This window comes from Littorina saxatilis, linkage group LG2, assembly GCF_037325665.1.
Source record: "Littorina saxatilis isolate snail1 linkage group LG2, US_GU_Lsax_2.0, whole genome shotgun sequence".
NCBI lineage: Eukaryota > Metazoa > Mollusca > Gastropoda > Littorinimorpha > Littorinidae > Littorina > Littorina saxatilis.
In genome coordinates, this window is record NC_090246.1 from 99,379,814 (window position 1) to 99,400,450 (window position 20,637).

At 40.2% G+C, this 20,637-nt stretch overlaps 3 protein-coding genes across 5 annotated transcripts in view; 1 reads left to right on the forward strand and 2 right to left on the reverse strand.

The window, feature by feature from the left end:
• The window catches only part of LOC138960296 (mitogen-activated protein kinase kinase kinase 13-like), a gene marked incomplete in the record, with an annotated part of 62,862 nt that extends 58,318 nt beyond the window's left edge, over positions 1-4,544 (reverse strand). Inside the window, 1 exon segment of the mRNA XM_070332136.1 lies at positions 3,702-4,544.
• A 4,560-nt stretch (positions 4,545-9,104) lies between these two features.
• LOC138960299 (ubiquitin-conjugating enzyme E2 G2) lies at positions 9,105-16,859 on the reverse strand. Its single transcript, XM_070332142.1, has 5 exons — positions 16,701-16,859; positions 15,470-15,551; positions 11,327-11,445; positions 10,322-10,462; positions 9,105-9,813 (listed from the first exon to the last, which is right to left on the reverse strand). Exons 1-5 carry the CDS (start codon positions 16,741-16,743, stop codon positions 9,701-9,703), a joined length of 498 nt encoding a protein of 165 aa, XP_070188243.1. The 5' UTR covers positions 16,744-16,859; the 3' UTR covers positions 9,105-9,700.
• A 67-nt stretch (positions 16,860-16,926) lies between these two features.
• The window catches only part of LOC138960297 (DNA topoisomerase 2-alpha-like), a 33,811-nt gene continuing 30,100 nt past the window's right edge, over positions 16,927-20,637 (forward strand). For 2 of the 3 annotated variants that reach the window (XM_070332137.1, XM_070332139.1), the window contains exons 1-3: positions 17,404-17,536; positions 19,707-19,964; positions 20,353-20,446. In XM_070332137.1, the coding sequence (XP_070188238.1) occupies positions 17,516-17,536; positions 19,707-19,964; positions 20,353-20,446 (373 nt within the window). In that variant the 5' untranslated portion in view covers positions 17,404-17,515. Of the gene's footprint in view, positions 17,064-17,218; positions 17,282-17,403; positions 17,537-19,706; positions 19,965-20,352; positions 20,447-20,637 lie in introns of those variants that run through there. The other variant, XM_070332138.1, reaches the window with a different exon arrangement.

Sequence of the window (20,637 nt, forward strand, 5' to 3'; positions counted from 1 at the left end):
GACTTGATCTTTTGGAGTGATCTACAATGTTTGTTATTTGTGATGGTTTTCATTCTTTCTTCCTCTTCTTCTTCTCTCTTTCAGTATGATGCTGACCATGGACACCCAGAGCAAAGAGCACCGAAAAACGACGTAGATTCAACAAGCCATGGTATTTTGACAGCACATATGATACTGCCAGGCCATGGGTGTTTTGATACAGTCGATTACACCTGTGCTCCAATATCTTTGTCAATACAATATCGTATGTGTGTCAGCTGGTAACATGTGTTCAGCTGTGCGCGTCTATAATGATAGACGCAGATAGCTTACTTCGCAGAAGCTCTGTATTTCTATTGTTGTAGTAGGGACTGCTGATGTTGTACAATTTGATTCTCACCCAAGCGAACACAAGAAATTTCATCACTTTAATCTTTACTCCACTTTGTGGGTGAATAGAAATGGGTCGAAAATTGTAGCAAAACAGGCAAGACTCTACTAGTTCTTTTTCAGGGATCTTCATTAGATTGTGCGACTTTGCCAATGAGAATATACAGTAAAACCTCCTACTAATGACCTTAAAAATGTCCAGAAAAATCGGTCGTAAAAAGGAGAGGTCTTTATTGAGAGTTTGGTAGGTATTATTTATTTCACAGGGGAGGCAATTGGGCAGTTATGTTTTTCTTGTGTTCGTTATCCCATTTTTTTTCTCATGTGATGTGCATATGGATTAGCATGATGTATGTGCAAACACCAGTGCAGGCAGGCAGACATAACACACACACACACACACACACACACACACACACACACACACACACACACACACACACACACTGAGAAATTCGTTCGGCAAAAGGAGGGGGTCGTTCTTGGGAGAGGTCGTTAGGGGAGGTTCCACTGTAGTACACAGGCTCATAGAAGATAATAATTTGTTATGTTAAAACATACAAAATAAACAATAAAGAAACATAATCATTATCAATAATGTACTTATCAGAAAGCAATTTTTAAAATAACTTTATAGAGTATATATACATTTCTAAACCTGTTCCAACATCAAATGTGGCAGAGCCTACCACCAGTTGATGAACAACATCATAAACATGCCTGTTTAAATATATATATTAGTTATTATTTACAAAATAGACGCTTTTTTATGTGTTGTTGTTTTCCTTTAATTAAATACCTGTTTACAATTAATACATTACAAGACACTCAGTAAGATCGCTGCATGTTGATAAACTCAAAGTCAAATAGCCAACGCCTTAATATTGCTGGACGAGCCACCTTAGCCATGCTTAATAAAACATTGCGGTCGGAGTATTCAACAGCTGTGACCGTTTTATTGAGTCCTCGTTTTGTATTGTACAAACAACAAGAAATTCCTCCGAGGTAGGAAAAACACCCCCGTCCTTACCATTCTCACTGCCACCAACTGAGAAGGTTATTTCCCTTTGACCATTAATATGTCCCTCTATAAGTCCTTGTATAATTTTAATCCACCAATAACTCCCTAACCGTGTGTGTGACTGGTCCCAATTTTTGTAAGGACCGTCTCAGGAATGTATAGAACCTGTTCACCAAGTTTGGTGACGATCGGTCCGTTCATTCTTGAGATCTATATGCGAACACAAACACACAAACAAACAAACAAACACATCGACCGAATCCTATACACACCCCTATGCCGGGGGTGTAAAAACATAGAGCGGACAATTTTAACATTGTGACGCACATGGAGGGTCCATGAACCGTCCCCTCCCCACCCCCTTCCCAAAAGAAGTATCACACACTCACAGATGCTTCCAGACACTGAAGATTCAAGCATATCTTCTTGTCTTAGCATCACTCAGGTACATGCATAGCATACAGGCATATGTACACACCAACAGCTGTACAAAGGCAATGCCACACAATTTAAACTGACAGTCACAGGTTTGTTTTGACTGCTAACCTTTTTACTTTCATTCACGTTTTGAGTCAATTGGACAAAATGGTATAACACAGGCAGTGAATCGAGATGAGGGTGTTGGTGTATGTGTGTGTATGTCTGTGTAGAGCGATTCCCAGAAAACGACTTGACATATCTTCATGAAACTTTACATACATTTTTAAGAGCTATACTCTACTGCACTATACTGGCTTGTCAAATGTGGCAGCGCTTTCTCGGCCGTGGAGTATCTGCAAAACTATATGCAGTGAGTTCAGTTTCATTCTGTGAGTTTGACAGATTGATTAAGTCAGTAAATGTATTAATTTCGCTCCACGTGACTTGTTTATAATAATGAATTAGGCCTATGCCACACAGCATCTGTCACATCCAATGGGGTTTCCATGGACCACACCCAAAACACTTTTCAGCAAGCATGCAAAAAATGTTATTTACAGCATTGATGTAGGTATGAAAAAACAGTTCCCATCACAAGTTTACCATCCAGAGAGAAACTTTGAAGCTATGGAAGAAAGAATAAACTTCTATTGATGGATGATTTTGAGTATCAGTGCCACAGCTGAGTTGCGTTCTCAGAACAAATTTGCTACAGCATAACTGTCCAAAGATCAAAAAACTACATACAAGGTCAAACATTCAACAGGCAAACAGGGAGCAATAACCCCAAGGAGGTTTGCAAATAGAAAACAATCTAATGAACAGTGGAATACTCATAGGATGAAGATAGTTCTCTCTCCGTGAGCAAGATCACACGTACGGTTGTGTGTGTGTGTGTGTGCCACGGTGTGTGTGTGTGTGTGAGCAAGATCATACGCGGTACGGCTGTGTGTGTGTGTGTGTGTGTGTTCAATAATAGCGAGAGAAGATCACGTGTGTGTGTGTGTGTGTGCTGTGTGTGTGTGTGTGGATCTGTGTGAGCAAGATCATACGTACGGCTGTGTGTGTGTGTTCAATAATAGCGAGAGAAGATCACGTGTGTGTGAGTGTACGTGTGTGTGTGTGTGTGCAGGGGCGGAGCAGATAAGCCCAAGGGAGGGGGTACCGTGGCAACGCCCCGTTGGGGGGTCTGGGGGGCAAAGCCCCCCTGAAGCTGAAGAATTATAGCTATCTTATAAACAATTTGTAGCTTATCCGTGATTTTAAACATGATCAACTGGTGTCAGCAGCCACTCATTATTTCTTTTAAAGTTAGTATTAAATAATGGCAATTTATCTTCCATGATATCTGCTCCCGACATCATAATTATAGTATGGTTAGAAGAAAGACATGTCGCATAGGAGTGGCAGTTAAAACTGTACAAAAATACTACTGATTGAACAAATAACACTTCCCCCGGCTTTACAGCCAGAAACAACAACATTCACACCTTTTTTTTTTAATTTTTAAACAGCCGAGGGGGGGGGGGGGGGGTTCTGGACCCCCTGTAACCATCCCCCTAATCCGCCCCTGGTGTGTGTGTGTGTGTGCGCGCGCGTGTCTGCCACGGTGTTCAATGATAGCGAGAGAATACTCCAAGCATGGAACTCTCTCTCTCTGTCTCTTTCATAACAGGAGAGAGTGTGTGTGTGTGTGTGTGTGTGTGTGTGTGTGTGTGTGTGTGTGCGCGCTTTAGAGAGAGAGAGAGAGAGAGAGAGAGAGAGAGAGAGAGAGACATAGTTATGATAGTATGAGTGCGGTGTGCTTTCAACAAGTGCCGCCGCGGGTAAACAGACGAAGCTAACCTCACAAGGGCGGGGAACCGAACGGATCTAAAAGTATGTCACTCACCGTGAATCATCGGATGACCACAACAAACCGCAGAATGGGTGACTCACAGCAAAGTTTGTCAACACAAGACAAGAAGGTGCAAAAACCAGCGCGTTGAGCCACAGGTTTCCACGGACGCTGGAATGTCAGCAAAGGTGACGTGGTCGGCTATTTTTAGCACACTACAAACAGTCAACACAAGTACGCGTTGATCACATAATCCCGATGTGGTTCTTGTTCCCTTGGTCGATTATGCGTAACTGAAAAGTCATTATCTGGCTAAAGTTAGTTTCCATCTTCGCACACACTTTTAGATACATTTAAGTCGTCGATTGGGAGAAATAACGTAAAAAGCCTACAACTTCACAACACAGCCGGCCATAACTGTACGATGCAAAGCGCGTGTTTGGAAAGATTCCGCTGATTTTACTTCCTCCCTCCGGTAAGAAGTATGTTGTGGTGCAAGACACAGCTGACTCATCGAATACGATGCCAGATTCCAGCTGACTAGTACGATAGTGCTTGAACCAGATCAATGATCCAACCTAAACAACCTCATGAGGTCATACGACGGAGGGAACATATTTTTCAATGAACAATACTGAAACGTCGTCTGCTGCAGGTGTCCCGTGACGCGGCCTTGGGCCAAAGGCTCCCCACGCAATCTCACGCGATTTTGAAAACCAGCTGTTTCCCCGCACAGGCACCTGAGAGTAAATATTGTCTTAACGATACCTCGCAGCGTAGTTCAGTACAGTATATAAAAGCTAAGAAGCAGTTGGAAGAAAAACAAGAAGTTAATTATGAGGATGATCATGGGGTGATTTTTTTCTTTTCTGTAGTCGTCTTTTTATATCATATCTATATATATATATATACGACTTGTGTCTGTGTGTGTGTGTGTGTGTGTGTGTCCGCGATGCACGCCCAAGGTTCTCGATGGATCTGTTTCAAATTTGGTGGGCATATTCAGCTACACCCCGGACATAACCTGGTCGATGAGATATTTCAACACGTGCTCTCAGCGTGCAGCGCTGAACCGATTTTGGTTTTTCTCTGGATCCATTCCCAGTAACTCTTCCTTATCTTCTCCAGTGTTTTCAGCGTTTATCTCCCTTCCTTCGTGTGGCGTCAATCCATATTCCCGTTTCTATTTTTAGAAGGTCACTGTCGACAACGCTCAATCCATATTCCCGTTATACTATTTTTACTCTTCTCCAGTGTTTTGCGCGTTTATCTCCCTTCCTTCGTGCGGTGCCGGGTCCCTGGCGCAGCCGGATATTCGGCTCAACTTCTTCCCGGCGAAGCCGTACCCGGCGAAGCGGGTATTCATCTAGTCATATATATACGGCCTGTAGGCTAGATCGATAAACTTTTTGCCTGCCACATGATGTTATTTGTAATAAAAACAATATCTTTTTCTTTGTTTATTTAATTTCATTAGTGTTCAGCGTTTATTTCTGGCATGCTTTCTTTTAAAGATTTTAAAGGTTCAAATTGACCTCAAATATTAATTGTTTCCAATACTTGTTGAGAGAATTTTTGAAATTATTGAGTGTTCCTGATGTGACAATGTTAGACAGTAAATTATTCCAACTATTAACAACTCTGTTAGTGAAGAAATGTGCATAGAGTAGTAGTAAAATTAATATTAAAAGTCCTAAAAGGATTCAGTAGCAGTGTCATATAAATCATGGATAATCTTAAAAACTTCAATCATATCTCCTCTTGCTTAACACACACACAAACTTAACACCACCAGAATGCTTAACTGCTGATTAACAATCATTGGAAACTTTAGTGAGCATTATCTGCTAGTCATACTCAACATTATCATGACTTACATGTTACCATAACCCAACCATGAATGGCATGAACACACACACAAAGTTGGGAAGGATTCATCCAGAAATGACCGTTTGTATTGCATTAACAAAAGTGAAACACGTAGGCAGACAAACAAGACACACACACACACTGACAGATATATATTATCCCCGAGTATGCAGTAGGAGAGTCCAGCAGACTTTAATTGTGTGTGTGTGTGTATCTGTCTGTCTGTCTGTCTGTCTGTCTCGACTTAACAGCTTATTGCTGGGAAACTACTGGGCGCAGTTCGTTCAAAAGTTGATACACTAACTTGATAATAGGTCCGATTGATCGTATTAAAACTTCATAATGTTACCTGGGACCTAAATGCGACATAAATCACAAAAGCCACTCTTAACGGTGGGAGTTTTTGCGGTGGGAGGCTGGTCGCTTTGCGAACAGCCAGTCACTGAACTAAAGGCAGCTGAGCCGAACACGTCACGCAGTGACGAGAAAAGCATGATTTGCAAGCCAGCCGCATTTGGTCTCGGCAAAGAAACTACAATACAGTGCTTGGTCTCGGTGAGACTGAAAGAGAGAGAGAGCGACAGATACACACAGTGATTCAAGGCGCACAACTATAGTAAAGTTGTCGTAGCACGTCCGTCTATGGCCAAAGTGATCTGGGTTCGATTCCCGGCATATGGGCGGTCTATTTTTTTATTTATTTATTTTTTCAATTCTTGTTTACTATTGTTTATTATGAACGTTTTAATGTTTTATTTTACTCTAATAATTTTTTTTTTAATTGTGTCAAATAAATTAAAAAAATTTCTTTAAATCCACGTGCACAAGACAAAAACTTTCATACTGGGGGAGCGAGCCAGTCTGAAGAGTACTCGGGTCCAGCGCCAGCGTTTTTTATTAGATATTTAGTGTGTGTGTGTGTGAGTCTGTATTTCTTCCCAACACACAAAGACAAGCAAACTGGGTGGCCGAGTGGTAACGCACTTGCGCTCGGAAGCGAGAGGTTGCGAGTTCGGCCCTGGGTCAGGGTGTTAGCAATTTTCTCCCCCCTTTCCTAACCTAGGTGGTGGGTTCAAGTGCTAGTCTTTCGGATGAGACGAAAAACAGAGGTCCCTTCGTGTACACTACATTGGGGTGTGCACGTTAAAGATCCCACGTTTGACAAAAGGGTCTTTCCTGGCAAAATTGTATAGGCATAGATAAAAATGTCCACCAAAATACCCGTGTGACTTGGAATAATAGGCCGTGAAAAGTAGGATATGCGCCGAAATGGCTGCGATCTGCTGGCCGATGTGAATGCGTGATGTATTGTGTAAAAAAATTCCATCTCACACGGCATAAATAAATTCCTGCGCCTTGAATATGTGCGCGATATAAATTGCATTAAAAAAAAAAAATTTTAAATAAAAAATCCCTGCGCTTAGAACTGTACCCACAGAATACGCGCGATATAAGCCTCATATTGATTGATTGATTGACAAACCGCATACGCTGAGATTATTTCTTTGATGTTTATTGCACAAGTGTACCATTTCATCAGCAGACAACTAACCAACCACAGTACCAGTGTACAGCAAAAGTAACATTACAGCAGACTCACATCTTCAAGGGAGAGAAGTGAATAATTACGACAATGCTCTGAAAGCTTACTGCGTCCACATTGAGTTTGGGAACTGTCATTTATAAAAAATTAAAAAAAGATGCTGCAAGTAACTTTCTCAAGAACCCACCTCTACTACCCTCCACCAAAAAAAGGTATAAGGGCCAGCAAAACAAAGAGAACAAGAAATTCCTCCGAGGTAGGAAAAACACCCCCGTCCTTGCCATTCTCACTGCCACCAACTGAGGTCAGAAGTCAGAAGTCAGAAGTCAAAAGTCAGAAATCAGAAGTCAGAAGTCAGACGTCAGACGTCAGAAGTCAGAAGTCAGAATCGTCAGAAGTCAGAAGTCAGAATGTTTATTCGCGTAAACACAGGGTCCATGCAAGTGAGAAGGTTATTTCCCTTTGACCATTAATATGTCACTCTTAATCTTAATCCACCAATAACTCCCTAACCGTGTGTTTGACTGGTCCCAATTTTTGTAAGGACCGTCTCAGGAATGTATAGAACCTGTTCACCAAGTTTGGTGACGATCGGTCCGTTCATTCTTGAGATCTATATGCGAACACAAACACACACCCAAACAAACAATTGACCATTAATATGTCACTCTTAATCTTAATCCACCAATAACTCCCTAACCGTGTGTTTGACTGGTCCCAATTTTTGTAAGGACCGTCTCAGGAATGTATAGAACCTGTTCACCAAGTTTGGTGACGATCGGTCCGTTCATTCTTGAGATCTATATGCAAACACAAACACACACCCAAACAAACACATCGAGCGAAACCTATACACACCCCTATACCGCGGGTGTAAAAACACATAGCAAATGAGAAAAGGGACTATCCCCTTTTGTTAGCCTGAAGAAAATCACTAAATAAACTGTTTTTTACAGGCAGACTTCGCCTCATGTAAACAGCTTGTCTCACCGTCTTAGAATGAATCAGATGTGGTCAATGTTTTACATGGGATAAGACCATCCCTCCACTTGGTCACATACCTAAAATCCACATCTTGACTGCTTGCTGTGGCGAGTTGGAATTTGTTCATTAAAAAGGCTTTGCGAAATTATCTCTTTAAAAAATTGCCCTGTGCACAAAAAGCACCAAGGCTGTTCATTTTCGGTATATGACCAAGTGCAGGGGCGGATCAGTTCATTTTATGAGGGGGGTTTCCAAAAGTATATTGTGAAGATATGGGTGTGAAGGCGCGAAGCGCCGAGCTGACGGCGCGAAGCGCCTAGCTTGCTAGGGGAGTCCGGGGGCATGCCTCCCCGGAAAAATTTTGAAAAAAAGAATGCAAAATGGTGCAATCTGAGGATGATCTTTACCAGTTTCAGGCAGCAGATTTTGTCACTGATTAATACCCCAAAAATTGAAACTCAACCCAAAAAAAACACAATTTTTTTTTTTTTTTTTGGCTGGGGGGGGGGGGGGGGGGGGGGGGTTCCGGAAACCCCAGAAACCCCCCCCCCCCCTCGTCCGCCCCTGAAGTGGAGAGATGGTCTTATTCCATGTAAAAGGTCGACCAGATCTGAGACTGTGAGGCAAATTATACACGAGGCTGAGTGGGCCTTTAACATTTTCAAAAGCAATGTATGGCCAAAACATTACATGTTATTTAGTAGTACATGTTGTCCAAAACAAAAAAATAAGTTGTTTGGTACTATCTTGGGATAAATGCCTTATGAGACTTACTTGTCAGACATGGAGTCATTAAGCCACATAATTCCATACAAGAAATGTTTGTGGGGGAAATAAGATAAGTACTGCCACTCATTCAAGCATGGTTTTAGATGCGCAGTAGACTATAATATGAATGCTGCACAGACGTTTTTTTAATATTTCTGAGGTGACAAATTCTGGCAGTGCTGAGTAACAATTTCAAACAGTCAAAAGCCTCTACAAAACAGAAAATTGACAGGAAAAAAACCACAAATAAGAAACAAGTCTCTGTCTAAGCATCTTCAATGCAGATAAGTGCATAACATTGTCTTCAAATCTTTTAATGCAGCCATATGTTTAAGTTAAGTGCAGCTATATATGTACAAATAGTTATACATAGCACAAAATGCAGGTCTTCTGTGAACCAAAACACATTATAGCCATCCTAAACAAACCAAAAAGAACCAGGACTCAGTCATGGATTCAACATGATGAGGATAACAGTAGATGCATTAAGATTGATTTAGTAAAAGTATTCCTATAACTGCAGTGAAAAGAGCAACAAAAGGAAAATTAAATAAACATTAACAAAAGTTTTAGATAAATGGTGTGCTGAAAGTCAAAATAACATTCCAAGGTACTGCTACAGTATTCATTCTAATTACAATAATATCACATGAACCTTTTGACAGAAAGATATTTTACCTTAAGAGGATGAAGTAAAAATTACAAGACAATTCTAACAACTGTAAAATTGTTAATGCATACTTCAAAAATATTATTCGTTCAGTTGTCTCTCTCACAATCCACAGAAATCCACTCATTCACAAACTCTTTAGTCTGTTCAGTTTGTGTTTCAAACAGAACAAGAGAAACACTCATCCAAAATTCACAGATATCTGATACAGTATCAAGCTTAAAGTCCCAAAGACTTTCTCACTGTGGCTTTTGCAATTTCTTCAAATTGTTTTCGGTCTTCCCTCCATTTCTTTGCTGCATCCACATTGGCTGCACTCTCATCATTTGGCTCTGTAACAAAATGAAGACATCAGATAACAACAAAAACAATAAAGAGCAATAACAAACTATCAACTTATTTTGCATAAACTTTGAACACAAGCTCTCAACAGCAAAAACACTGAGCTGCATGGTTTATTTAAAGGGAAGAAACTCTGTCACATCTTCAGATTTAACAAAAACAGTCTTCACTTTTCAGTAGGTTCTGGAATGTTCCATTACACTGTCTGTCCCTCGGCCCTGGCAAGCAGCAGCCTTTCACACAATTCTTAGTGCACCTTTCTATTTCTTATCCACAAACTTTCTGTAACAAAAGACATGCTCTCTGTCTCATTACTTTGAATGCAGGGCTTTTGAAAATGTAAACCGCTGACACATTGTTTATAAAAATGAATACTGAACAACCCACTCTCCTTCATATCTCAAGGTTTAAAATTTAGCCGGCAAAGGTGGTTTCCTCATAACTGTGTCAGATCAGATCATGTATATCTGACATGCTCTGTCAGTAAACAATACCTACCTGCTAACATGCTGACAACAGAAAGAAGAATTTTCTCCACACTCTGCACAGGACTCCATCTCTCAGCACTCGTTTCGTAGCCCATGGGGTCATCGCCCGGGGCATGAAGGATTGAGATGCACACTCTTCCATCGGGATAAACTGAAACCAGGTCAAGCAACTATTAAATGGCTGAATGACAGCTAGTAATTTCAATATCTCATGCAACGGTATATTCTACTATGATCTCGTTGTGTATTTTGACCTCAACCAAGCATAAAACTTAACTTTTCATCCATGTTTTGGTGTGTCAACCCCCCTCCTCCCCCCTTGCAAAGTATTCTTTGAAATAAAACAGAACTGAATTAACTTTACTAATCAATATCTCCCAGTTTTAACCTTCACCTTGCTTCCTGGGTCGTGGACAACCCAGAGCCTTGCAGTATCGTCTGTATCTCTAAAACTATTTGCATTTTGCTTGAGATTTCATGTAATCCTCAAATGCCATACATGTACAACCTTTTCATAGCCCAACTTTTTAAGGATTATCTTTGTAAACAAACAAATAAACCCTTACGTAATTTGAACCACACAGTCTGCATGATGTGGGTCATGGATGACCCATATGGAATTACAGATGTCATGTTACGCTGTTAATCCTTATTCGGATGGCGAGGAGTCGGATGGTGAAGTGTCTCATTTTATTTATTTAGAGAGGCCATAAAAAGCTAATCTTAATTCAGATGGTGTGGGTCATGTACGACCCGTACTTTTTACTTCGAATCTTTCTTTAGAAAGTAAGGGTCGTACACAACCCACATACACTGTAATCCAATCCAAAACGTGATGCGGTGAAAGTTGAACCAGCTGAGGGAAAGGTCAATATGATACGAATGAAGACATAATAATCCAAACTAACAGCAGAAAAATAATGCATGCAGATTGACATCACCACTAAAATAAAAAAAATGGTTTTACAAAATCAATAAGAAAAAGTATAAACAAACAAAGCTAACAAACCCTTACTGTTTGGATGGAACAATTCACAGGTGAACCTCATCTTAGGCGGACTGAGAGGGTAGTCTGATGGAAATGTGAGCCTGGCAGGAAAAACACCACCATCAAACAGTGTGTCTTTGGGTCCCCTGTTGATAAGGTTACAATAGCATTAATAATAAACAATGTTTGAAAATAACTCTTTCAGGGGTTTTACACTTACAGCCTGTAAAAGAGTTGTATTTCTTGAAAGTGAGGCAAACTCAGCTATACAAATATATATTTATAGCTCAGTGGGAATTACCAGTGAATACATGTTTTTGGCACTACTGTACAAAGAATAATGATCATCAGTCTGCATTTTTTTTCAAAGAAAAAGGCATAATATCAAGCAGACTCTGTATCAACGGTCTTTTAATTCGAAAAACATGCAGATCGGAGCTTATTATTCACTGTAGCGCCAACAGTGTGCCCCACTGGTATTTCTTTCATGGCCCATGAAAACCTATTTCAGAGATAAAACTATGACAGAGGTGTTATTCTCCACAGCTGTGTACCATGCATTGTGTGACATGCATTTTCAGTCCTTTAAATTATCATCTATATATATATACGACTTGTGTCTGTCTGTGTGTTTGTGTATCTGTGTGTTTGTGTATTTGTGTATTCGCCATGCACGCCCAAAGTTCTCGATGGATCTGCTTCAAATTTGGTGGGCTTATTCAGAGAGACCCCGGACACAACCTCATCGATGAGATATTTCAACACGTGCTCTCAGCGCGCAGCGCTGAACCGATTTTGGTTCCACCTCAGCTATTTTGGTTCCACCTCAGCTACCCGGGCCCCCATACCGACACACCATAGCCGCTACACCACATCACAACGCCAAAGTTCTCGGTGGATCTTTTTCAAATTTGGACACCGTATTCAGCTACACCCCGGACACAATATCATCGATGAGATATTTCAACACGTGCTCTCAGCGCGCAGCGCTGAACAGATTTTTGTTTTTGTGTTCATTTCACCATTATAAGTAACTCTTCCTTATCTTCTCATATTCTCCAGGTTTTCAGCGTTTACCTCCCTTCCTTCGTATGGTGCACTCATAGTGAGTGGAGCGTCTTCGGATATTCCCGGCGTTCTGTTACTCTTACTATTTTTAGAAGGTCAACGCAGTGTACAGAACGTAAATTGGACCCGTAAATTATCCTCACTGTAAAAGTGCAAAGGTCGAATCAATTTATAGCCACGCGAAAAATACACTGTCATCTATCTCTCTATAGATACGGCTTCTCTGTGTTTTTGTGTGTGTGTGTGTGTGTGTGTGTGTCTCTATATGAGCAACACCTGTGCATTCTTCAGTTCTGTTTGTGATGTGGTCTGGCGGCTTTTGTGTAATTTTATGTACTGGCCTTCCTTTGAGAAGCCATAACTTGCTCAGTCCTGTTTGAGTGGAGTTCGCCTCCAAAGGTGATTAATACGGTTACATTCGTCGACAAGGATGGGACTCGATATGGTCAGGAATGGCATTATGGCCACTGAATCATTTTCGTGCTGTTCCCATTCCACGAATCTGGGAGGGACCTAAGCTTGGCGGGTCCATTGTTCGGACCCGGCAAAGCCGGCGTATGGCTCTAAGTATTTCATCCCGGCGAAGCCGGCTACCCGGCGAAGCGGGTATTCATTCTAGTAACATATATTTAAGGTGGTCGTCTACATTTTTGCTTTTTTTCAATAATCTTATGGTTAGATTTTGCTAAAAAGTTATGTCAGATGATGAATGAACCATGGGGGAAAAAGTTATAGAAAAAAAATATGTAAACAAGTTTTTAATTTTGGGAAGTGTGAGTAACACTTCCAATGTTCCGTTTTCCATGTGCAGAGACCATGTGCTTTGCCTATAAATATCAATCAATCAAATTCATGTCACTTTGCTGACAGCCACACCCACACAATCACAGCAACAGTTTGACACTGGGTATTGGAGCGCTGTCCACGATTTTTTTTTAACCAACGAAATCCACAGTATTCGAGAGGAGTTTTGCCTTCGGCATTTTCCAAATAAGGATATCCTACTACGCTGAAATACTATAATGAATTTTCAAACGGATGCCCTGGCTTCGTCCTTCCTTATCGAAGGGGGGTGTATTGTTGATATTTGTAGGTAATAGACTCAGTTGATATTTGTAGGTAATAGACTCGGGTGGCCGAGTGGTAACGCACTTGCGCTCGGAAGCGAGAGGTTGCAAGTTCGACCCTGGGTCAGGGCGTTAGCAATTTTCTTCCCCCTTTCCAAACCGAGGTGGTGGGTTCAAGTGCTAGTCTTTCGGTTGAGACGAAAAACCGAGGTCCCTTCGTGTACACTACATTGGGGTGTGCACGTTAAAGATCCCACGATTGACAAAAGGGTCTTTCCTGGCAAAATTGTATAGGCACAGATAAAAATGTCCACCAAAATACCCGTGTGACTTGGAATAATAGGCCGTGAAAAGTAGGATATGCGCCGAAATGGCTGCGATCTGCTGGCCGATGTGAATGCGTGATGTATTGTGTAAAAAAATTCCATCTCACACGGCATAAATAAATCCCTGCGCCTTGAATATGTGCGCGATATAAACTGCATAAAATAAAAATAAAAAATAAAAATAAAAAAATAAATCCCTGCGCTTAGACTGTACCCACGGAATACGCGCGATATAAGCCTCATATTGATTGATTGATTGATTGATTATTTATTAAGGAGATTTCTATAGCGCATAACTAAAAGCACAATGCATGTTAATGGTTGAATGTCGATTTCTGTATAAAAATGTAGACCTTTAAATAGCATTGGCAACAAAATGTATTCTCTTTATTTTTTTCCAGTAATACTCCAGTTAGATAATGATACAGACATGCAACAAAAAACATAGTATATATTATTGTTTTCTTTTTTATTTATAATTGTTAGAGTTCAAATCCATATCACAACCTTTGGTTTCCACGTTACAAAGTTGACATACTTTAAAACCCTTGTAATTTACTGAAAGTAGACAAACAAAATGTGGAAGTATTTCTAATTCTTTATCTGCAGGCCAAGGATATATATATATATGTAACCAGTTCTTATTCACAAAATCAGTTTTTATTGTTAAAATGTCACAATCCCGAAGAAGAAGTGAGGTGCGCGGCGAACAGTGTGAGACACAAACAACGAAACAAAACAAACGAAGAATGAAAAATAACAAACGAGAAAGAATAAACGTTAACAAGATTTTATTTAAAAATTAAAGATAGAAAACAAACCTACCTAAACCTAACCTAAAAAAGAAAAGCCTACCGACAGAAATAACTAACGAAAGGAAAGAAGGCAAAATAAGAATATATATATATAAGTGTTAGCCTAACCTAAGTATTCTACCACATACCCTACTGCACATCCACACCGGTTGCTGTCCTATCCTGTACTGATTCATACACAGCTCACACACACGTCATTTGCAAACCCTTCAACCACGACTATAAAGGAATCCACATGCATCCCGAATCTCTCGTCACAAACGTATTCTTTCTCGGCTCATTCATACCCTGTTCATTCCTAACACTAACACTTGTGACACAGTTAAGTAAAGAAATATCAACTTCGTAACATGGTTTCCACTGGTACACAGCTCTGGAGAATAACCCAGAGATATTTTCAGAATTTGTTCATACAATTTACTGCAAAACTCATCATTTTCTCAGAAATGAAAGATGGTTGCTTCTGCTTCAAGTTCAACCTGTGTATCCCCAAACAACACTCCTGATCAAGGAACTGCACTGAATTGATCTTAAGGTGCACATTTCTTTACCTATGGCTATAAATATCCAGAAACATCTGCTGGAAATGTTGTCATAAGCTTGAATCTGAGTGGATCCATCGATTACACTTTTTTACAAGGTAAAGTCTTTTACCAAAACTATGATTTTCATAATATGAATGCAGAAACAAAATGATTGTTTCATAATGAAAGTCTCCTACAAAATCTGAACATCAGGCTTTATCTCCATTGAAATCCATGGGACAATAGTTAAATGTACAAACCTGGCGATAACGACCACCCACAGGGCCGACCAAAAGTGGTTGTAAAAGACAGGTGGTCGCTACGGAAAGGTGAATTATATTCAATAAAATATTTTCTATTTATTACTCACATTATCAGTGCCTCCCATTCAAAGAAGTTGTCCTCGTTGATTGGCCCAGCTATGATACCCTCAGGCGGATTAAGTGTCAGTTCTAGGACAAGAGGAAAAGAAAGACAGTGATCGAGTCCAGTGACTTTCACACACACACACACACACAAACACACACACACCAAACTTTTTTTTTTGAAACTTGATGACAAAAATATGGAGTGCTTTGATCATCAAAATCTTAGCAAAACCCTGATTGAAAAAAGACAAAAAGATGACCTCAGGAGAGAAGAACAAGACTTGGTTGCCCTGCTGCGACTTTTTGTCTTTGGAGCAAAACAGACCGGCTACTAAAATGAAGCTTGAACCTCCCCTCCTCACCCTGCACCGGTGGCCAAAACAACTGGATGGTAGTGCACATCTTGCTGTATTATTTGTTCAAACAGCTCCAACCATGGCAAACCATTTTGTATAATATCACGCTGCAGAACACTGAACAGTCACTAAACAGATAGCTGTACAGAAACAAGATTGAGGAACTGGTTAAGACAGCCCGATACATCCCGGAGTACATTAAAAATTAATTTTGTCCCATTACAGTTGTAAATGTAATGGTCTTCTTTTCCTTTTGTTCAGCATAATCAGATAATTTGATACCCACTAAAAACAAATATGGGCCTCGCTAAGTGATTGCAATATTATTTAACACGTGTGTGTAGAATTCTGCATGAACAGCCACAAGACAGGAGGGGGGGGGGGGGGGGGTGTGTGCTTAATTCATTTCTTAAAAGAGATTTTCTAAACTGTCTCTGTAAGCCAGTGATTGGAGGTACTGTTAACCATGTGCAACTGATTTTGTTCTCACAGTCAGTCAATATGTACAGTATATGTATATATTATATGTGTCTTAACTATTCAGGCAAAGAACCAAAAAGCTCAGGCCAGGGGTGCATTTAATAGAATTAGAATGGTGACTTCGCATTTGCATCTCAATTCAGATTTGATTCATAATGTGCACGGCACTGCTTAAAAATAACTTTTTGTAAACCAAAACCAAAGCTGATAAAGAATGAATAATAAATGAATATTTTTTTATAAAAGTGTGCACAAAGTTTTTTTTGTTTCTAGCTGTGTAACTGTAAGTAAGTTGCAATGAATCCTTGAATGCGTGAAACTTTTGTTTACACTTGCCACCCGATGCAAAAACAATCATAAACGAGATTTTTACCCCAACAAATAGCAAAAATCATACGTTTATACTCTGCCATCAAACGTTTCAAGGCCGAACCAGCCATTGTGAAATCGGTGACAAGGTGCGTTTACAATCTCATGCTCTAGTCCCAAAACATCAAGGTTCCAAACATCAAACACATCGGACTCTCGCGATGAGGAGGAAGACATACGTGTGTTTCTGGTTGAAAAGAACGTTTTCATTGGATCCCTCCGTGGCTGAACACCAATGACAGCCAGCCTTTGAACGCAAGAAAAATCATGGCGCCCCTCATTGAAATCCACTGATATTTTCAGGCTTTCGAGTGATCTACGTCAATTCAGTGCAATCTGTCGGCAAATTGTTTCATCTAGGGATTCCTACAAGTCTACAGTTTTATTCTAGGTAATGTAGTAGGTGTCATCGCGCAGCTACACAAGAATTTAACGAACCGGTTCGTTACAAATGAATGAATGAAAAACCATGACAGAAAGAGCCGACGGTGTGTCCGATTTCTTTGTGAACCGTGGAGCATCTCATTTTTTGTTCTTTGATTTCAGGTGTCAAGATTCCTTCTGTCCTTTGCAATGGCAAATTCGGATCCGAACTCCCTGAAATGGGTGGTAAGTGTGGATAGTAGATCTTTTTTTGCGCTTTGTTGTGCATACAGGCTATTTTCGGGTCATGACCCCTTTACAAGTCACATGATCGCATCATTGAGAGGTTATTGGCTGAATTTGAAGAGAAACCTTCAGAAAGAGGAACGAACTTCAACGTTGAGATTCAAACTGTTTCGACCAAAAGTTAATTTATCTGGCGAGCGTCAGAGTCAGACGCTAATCAGTCAGATTGCGAAGATGGCAGAAGGACCGTTAAAGGTATTTGTTTGCCTTATGGGTTTTGTACGTGCATGATCTAGAAAACTCGGAAAGCTTTGCTTTTGTCACTGGTAAAGTGGTACAGATCGAAAACTTACAAGTACAGTCCGTCAGTCGTTTTCAAATCAAGAGCCGGTGGACATAGTTCATGGTCCTTTTGCACAAATAATTTAGCAATTTCCAACTTCAGAAGCATCCGTGTTGGGATTTTTTTTTTAATCGAAGCAACAGCCTCTGTTATTTAAAACTAAAAAGTGGTGGAATGTCATAGATGATAGAGACACATCTTGCAGTTGCACAGAAAATAAGAGAGACAGAGAGAACTCAAAACCTGCTTTGTTAATACAATGTTCGCACTGGCTATACGCACTCGGAGTGTATACAGGGGTCAGGATCTTGTATACACTCCGGCGTTAACTTCCGGTCCCGAAGCGAATTTGCCATTCGACACCACTTTGCAATAGGAACGCAGAGCAGTTGATTATATTTTTATAAGAGTACAAAGAAACTAAAAACAATCTGATGCTGCACGGCCTTTGCTGTAACGTAGATTACATTCTCCAGGTGTCCTTAAAAGACCAGACACTGAACCGTATTAAAACTCGGGAGCGTCACGACACCATTTTGCAAATGAACGCTTCACTTTCGATTCATGGTATCAAAGTATGCTGGGAACAAACACAGACAAAAACAAACACACACACACGAAACTGATGCTTCACGTCAGTTTATTGTTGGAGTTTGGAACACACTTGGAGTGTGTAACGACCTAGAAACAGGTGTATTCTAATTTCTATGTGAATGTACATTATTTGCCGACACTCCGAAAAAGAGATAGCGGAAGTCCATACGTCAGATTTATTTTTCATAGACTCTATCGGTATTCCAAGCTCTCGCGATCTCTCGCAAACTTCAGAGCATAGCAAAGCATGCGGTACAGCGATCTCGTGTGAGCTGCACAAGCCAAAGTTCGAAGTTCTCGCGATGTTCAAAGCATAACAAAGAGCGTGTCTCGCGAGAGCTGCTCAGATACCGAAAAGGTCTATTGGCTACTTCCTAACGACTTGTTAGGGGGCATTTCATTGGCTACAGATTTGTAACAGAGCTTTTCATTGTCGGAGTGTATACAGACCCATCGATCCTGTATACACTCAAAGTGCGTATAGCTTTTGCCTACAATGTTAATTACGTAAATAAGTTATTGCATGAAATTAATGCTTGAAATCATCATGATTGGTAAAATCCAAGAGCACTGAACAGTCTCAAATTTAAGGAAGCTGTTGCAAGGTATTACTTACTACCATTACACTTTACAGAGGCTGAGTGATACTAATACTAGAGAAATGTGCAAGTGTGTTACTGTTAATGAGACTGTTAGTAAGTTGATATTGTTACTGTTAAAACTAAAGGGAGTTCATGTTGAGCGATAATTTTGGCTTTGAAAATGAATTCAATTCAGCCTGATAACCGTGTAAGCAAAATGTTCAAGGCACATAACCAAGTGGCGGACTGTTGAGTCAGTTGACAGAGTTTTATTTGGGACACTGTTCTTGAAGTTAAATAATGCAGAATGATTAACTTTTACATGATAATGAAAGTTTTGAAACATGCATCAAAACGTTAAACACATGTATGTTGCAATAGGCCCTGTCACTGTTAGAAGATTATGATTTCATTACATGTTATTTCATTTAATTAACTCTGTCTTTGTTGTTTAATCTTTTTCAGACGCTGGTTTGAACTTTGCTTTCATAGATAAGCGTCAAACACTATTTGCTTTTCCAATTTTTTATTCTGTCAAGCAATGAAAGCAAAGTTCAAACCAGTGTCTGAAAAAGATTAAACAACAAAGACAGAGTTAATGAAATAAAATAACATGTAATGAAATCATAATCTTCTAACTGTGTCAGTATTCCAGCTCTCGCAAACTTCAAAGCACAGTAAGGCATGTGTATTTGCTATCTATCAGTTGGCGAGAGCTGCAATGGCCAATGTTAAAAGTTCTTGCGACTTTCAAAGCGGATATTTTGCTAGAGCTGCTCAGATATATCGAAAAGGTCTTTTGCAAATTACTCGATCTGACTGATCATGTGGTATACTCTGCATGAATGTCTTTGATGTCTTCAAACTTGGAGAAAAGTTTAATTAAAATTGGATCCATTTTTTCCAGACCCTGTTTGACAACATGCAAGAAAAGGCAGATGGAGTGGCGCCTGCTGCCAAGAAATCGAAGAAAGCAGCAGCGGCTCCGCAGATGCCACGAGATTTAGCTGCCTTTGAAATGGACGGCGGGGATGCCAAGCCCAAAAGTTCAAAAGCTGCAGACAAGCGCATGTCTGTGGAGCGCATTTATCAGAAAAAAACACAGCTGGAGCACATTCTGCTAAGACCTGACACATACATTGGCAGTGTGGAACATGTCACTCAGGTAAACAAGACTGCCGTTCAATTTCATCAAAGCTGAGGTTTTATTTTCAGTCTGTTTCCTTTTGGCTATTCATGTATCTCAAAGTGTTTTAAAATCAAATAATACTGCTGTAGTATGGGTTAACATTGTTTTTTATTGCATTTTGCTGAAGATGTAAGTTGTAGCCAGCTCTTCGCTACTTCATTTTTTGTTTGCAGTGAACTTCTGCCAGCTGACCTGGCAGTAATCAATTTAAAATTGTAATGTGTTTACAGTAACATTGACATATCAGGTTTAGTTCTCAATCTCACTCAGTTTTTGGGTCTGTTAAGGACAGATTGTAAGAAAAGGTCAGACCAGCCTTGATTCAATATTCTTGTTTATGCGGAAATGCCTATTCTTTTCACAGCAAATGTGGGTGATGGATGAGGAGAGCAGCAAGATGGACTTTAGAGAGATATCCTTTGTGCCTGGACTCTACAAAATTTTTGATGAAATTATTGGTGAGTCCTGGCTTTGTGTGTAATGTAGGTTTCTCAGAGCTGCAAGCTGAGTGTTACGCTTTCATTGTAGCATGCTATGCTGTACCAGAAATTGCTAAGCTGTCTTGCCAAACCAAAAATAGCTAGCTCAAACAGGTACACTAACAGGTATGCACCATTGTCCCCCCCCCCCCCCCCCCCCCTTTATTGAT

Bases quoted from the DNA above. Each gene is read 5' to 3' on its own strand.
- LOC138960299 (XM_070332142.1), bottom strand. From the start codon at position 16,743: ATGGCTGGTTCGGCCTTGAAACGTTTGATGGCAGAGTATAAAC. The intron at 11,446-15,469 runs GTGAGTAATAAA...CCTTATCAACAG, and splicing joins GAATGGGAGGCACTGATAAT to GGGACCCAAAGACACACTGT. The intron at 9,814-10,321 runs GTAGGTATTGTT...ATTTTGTTACAG, and splicing joins TGTTGTCAGCATGTTAGCAG to AGCCAAATGATGAGAGTGCA.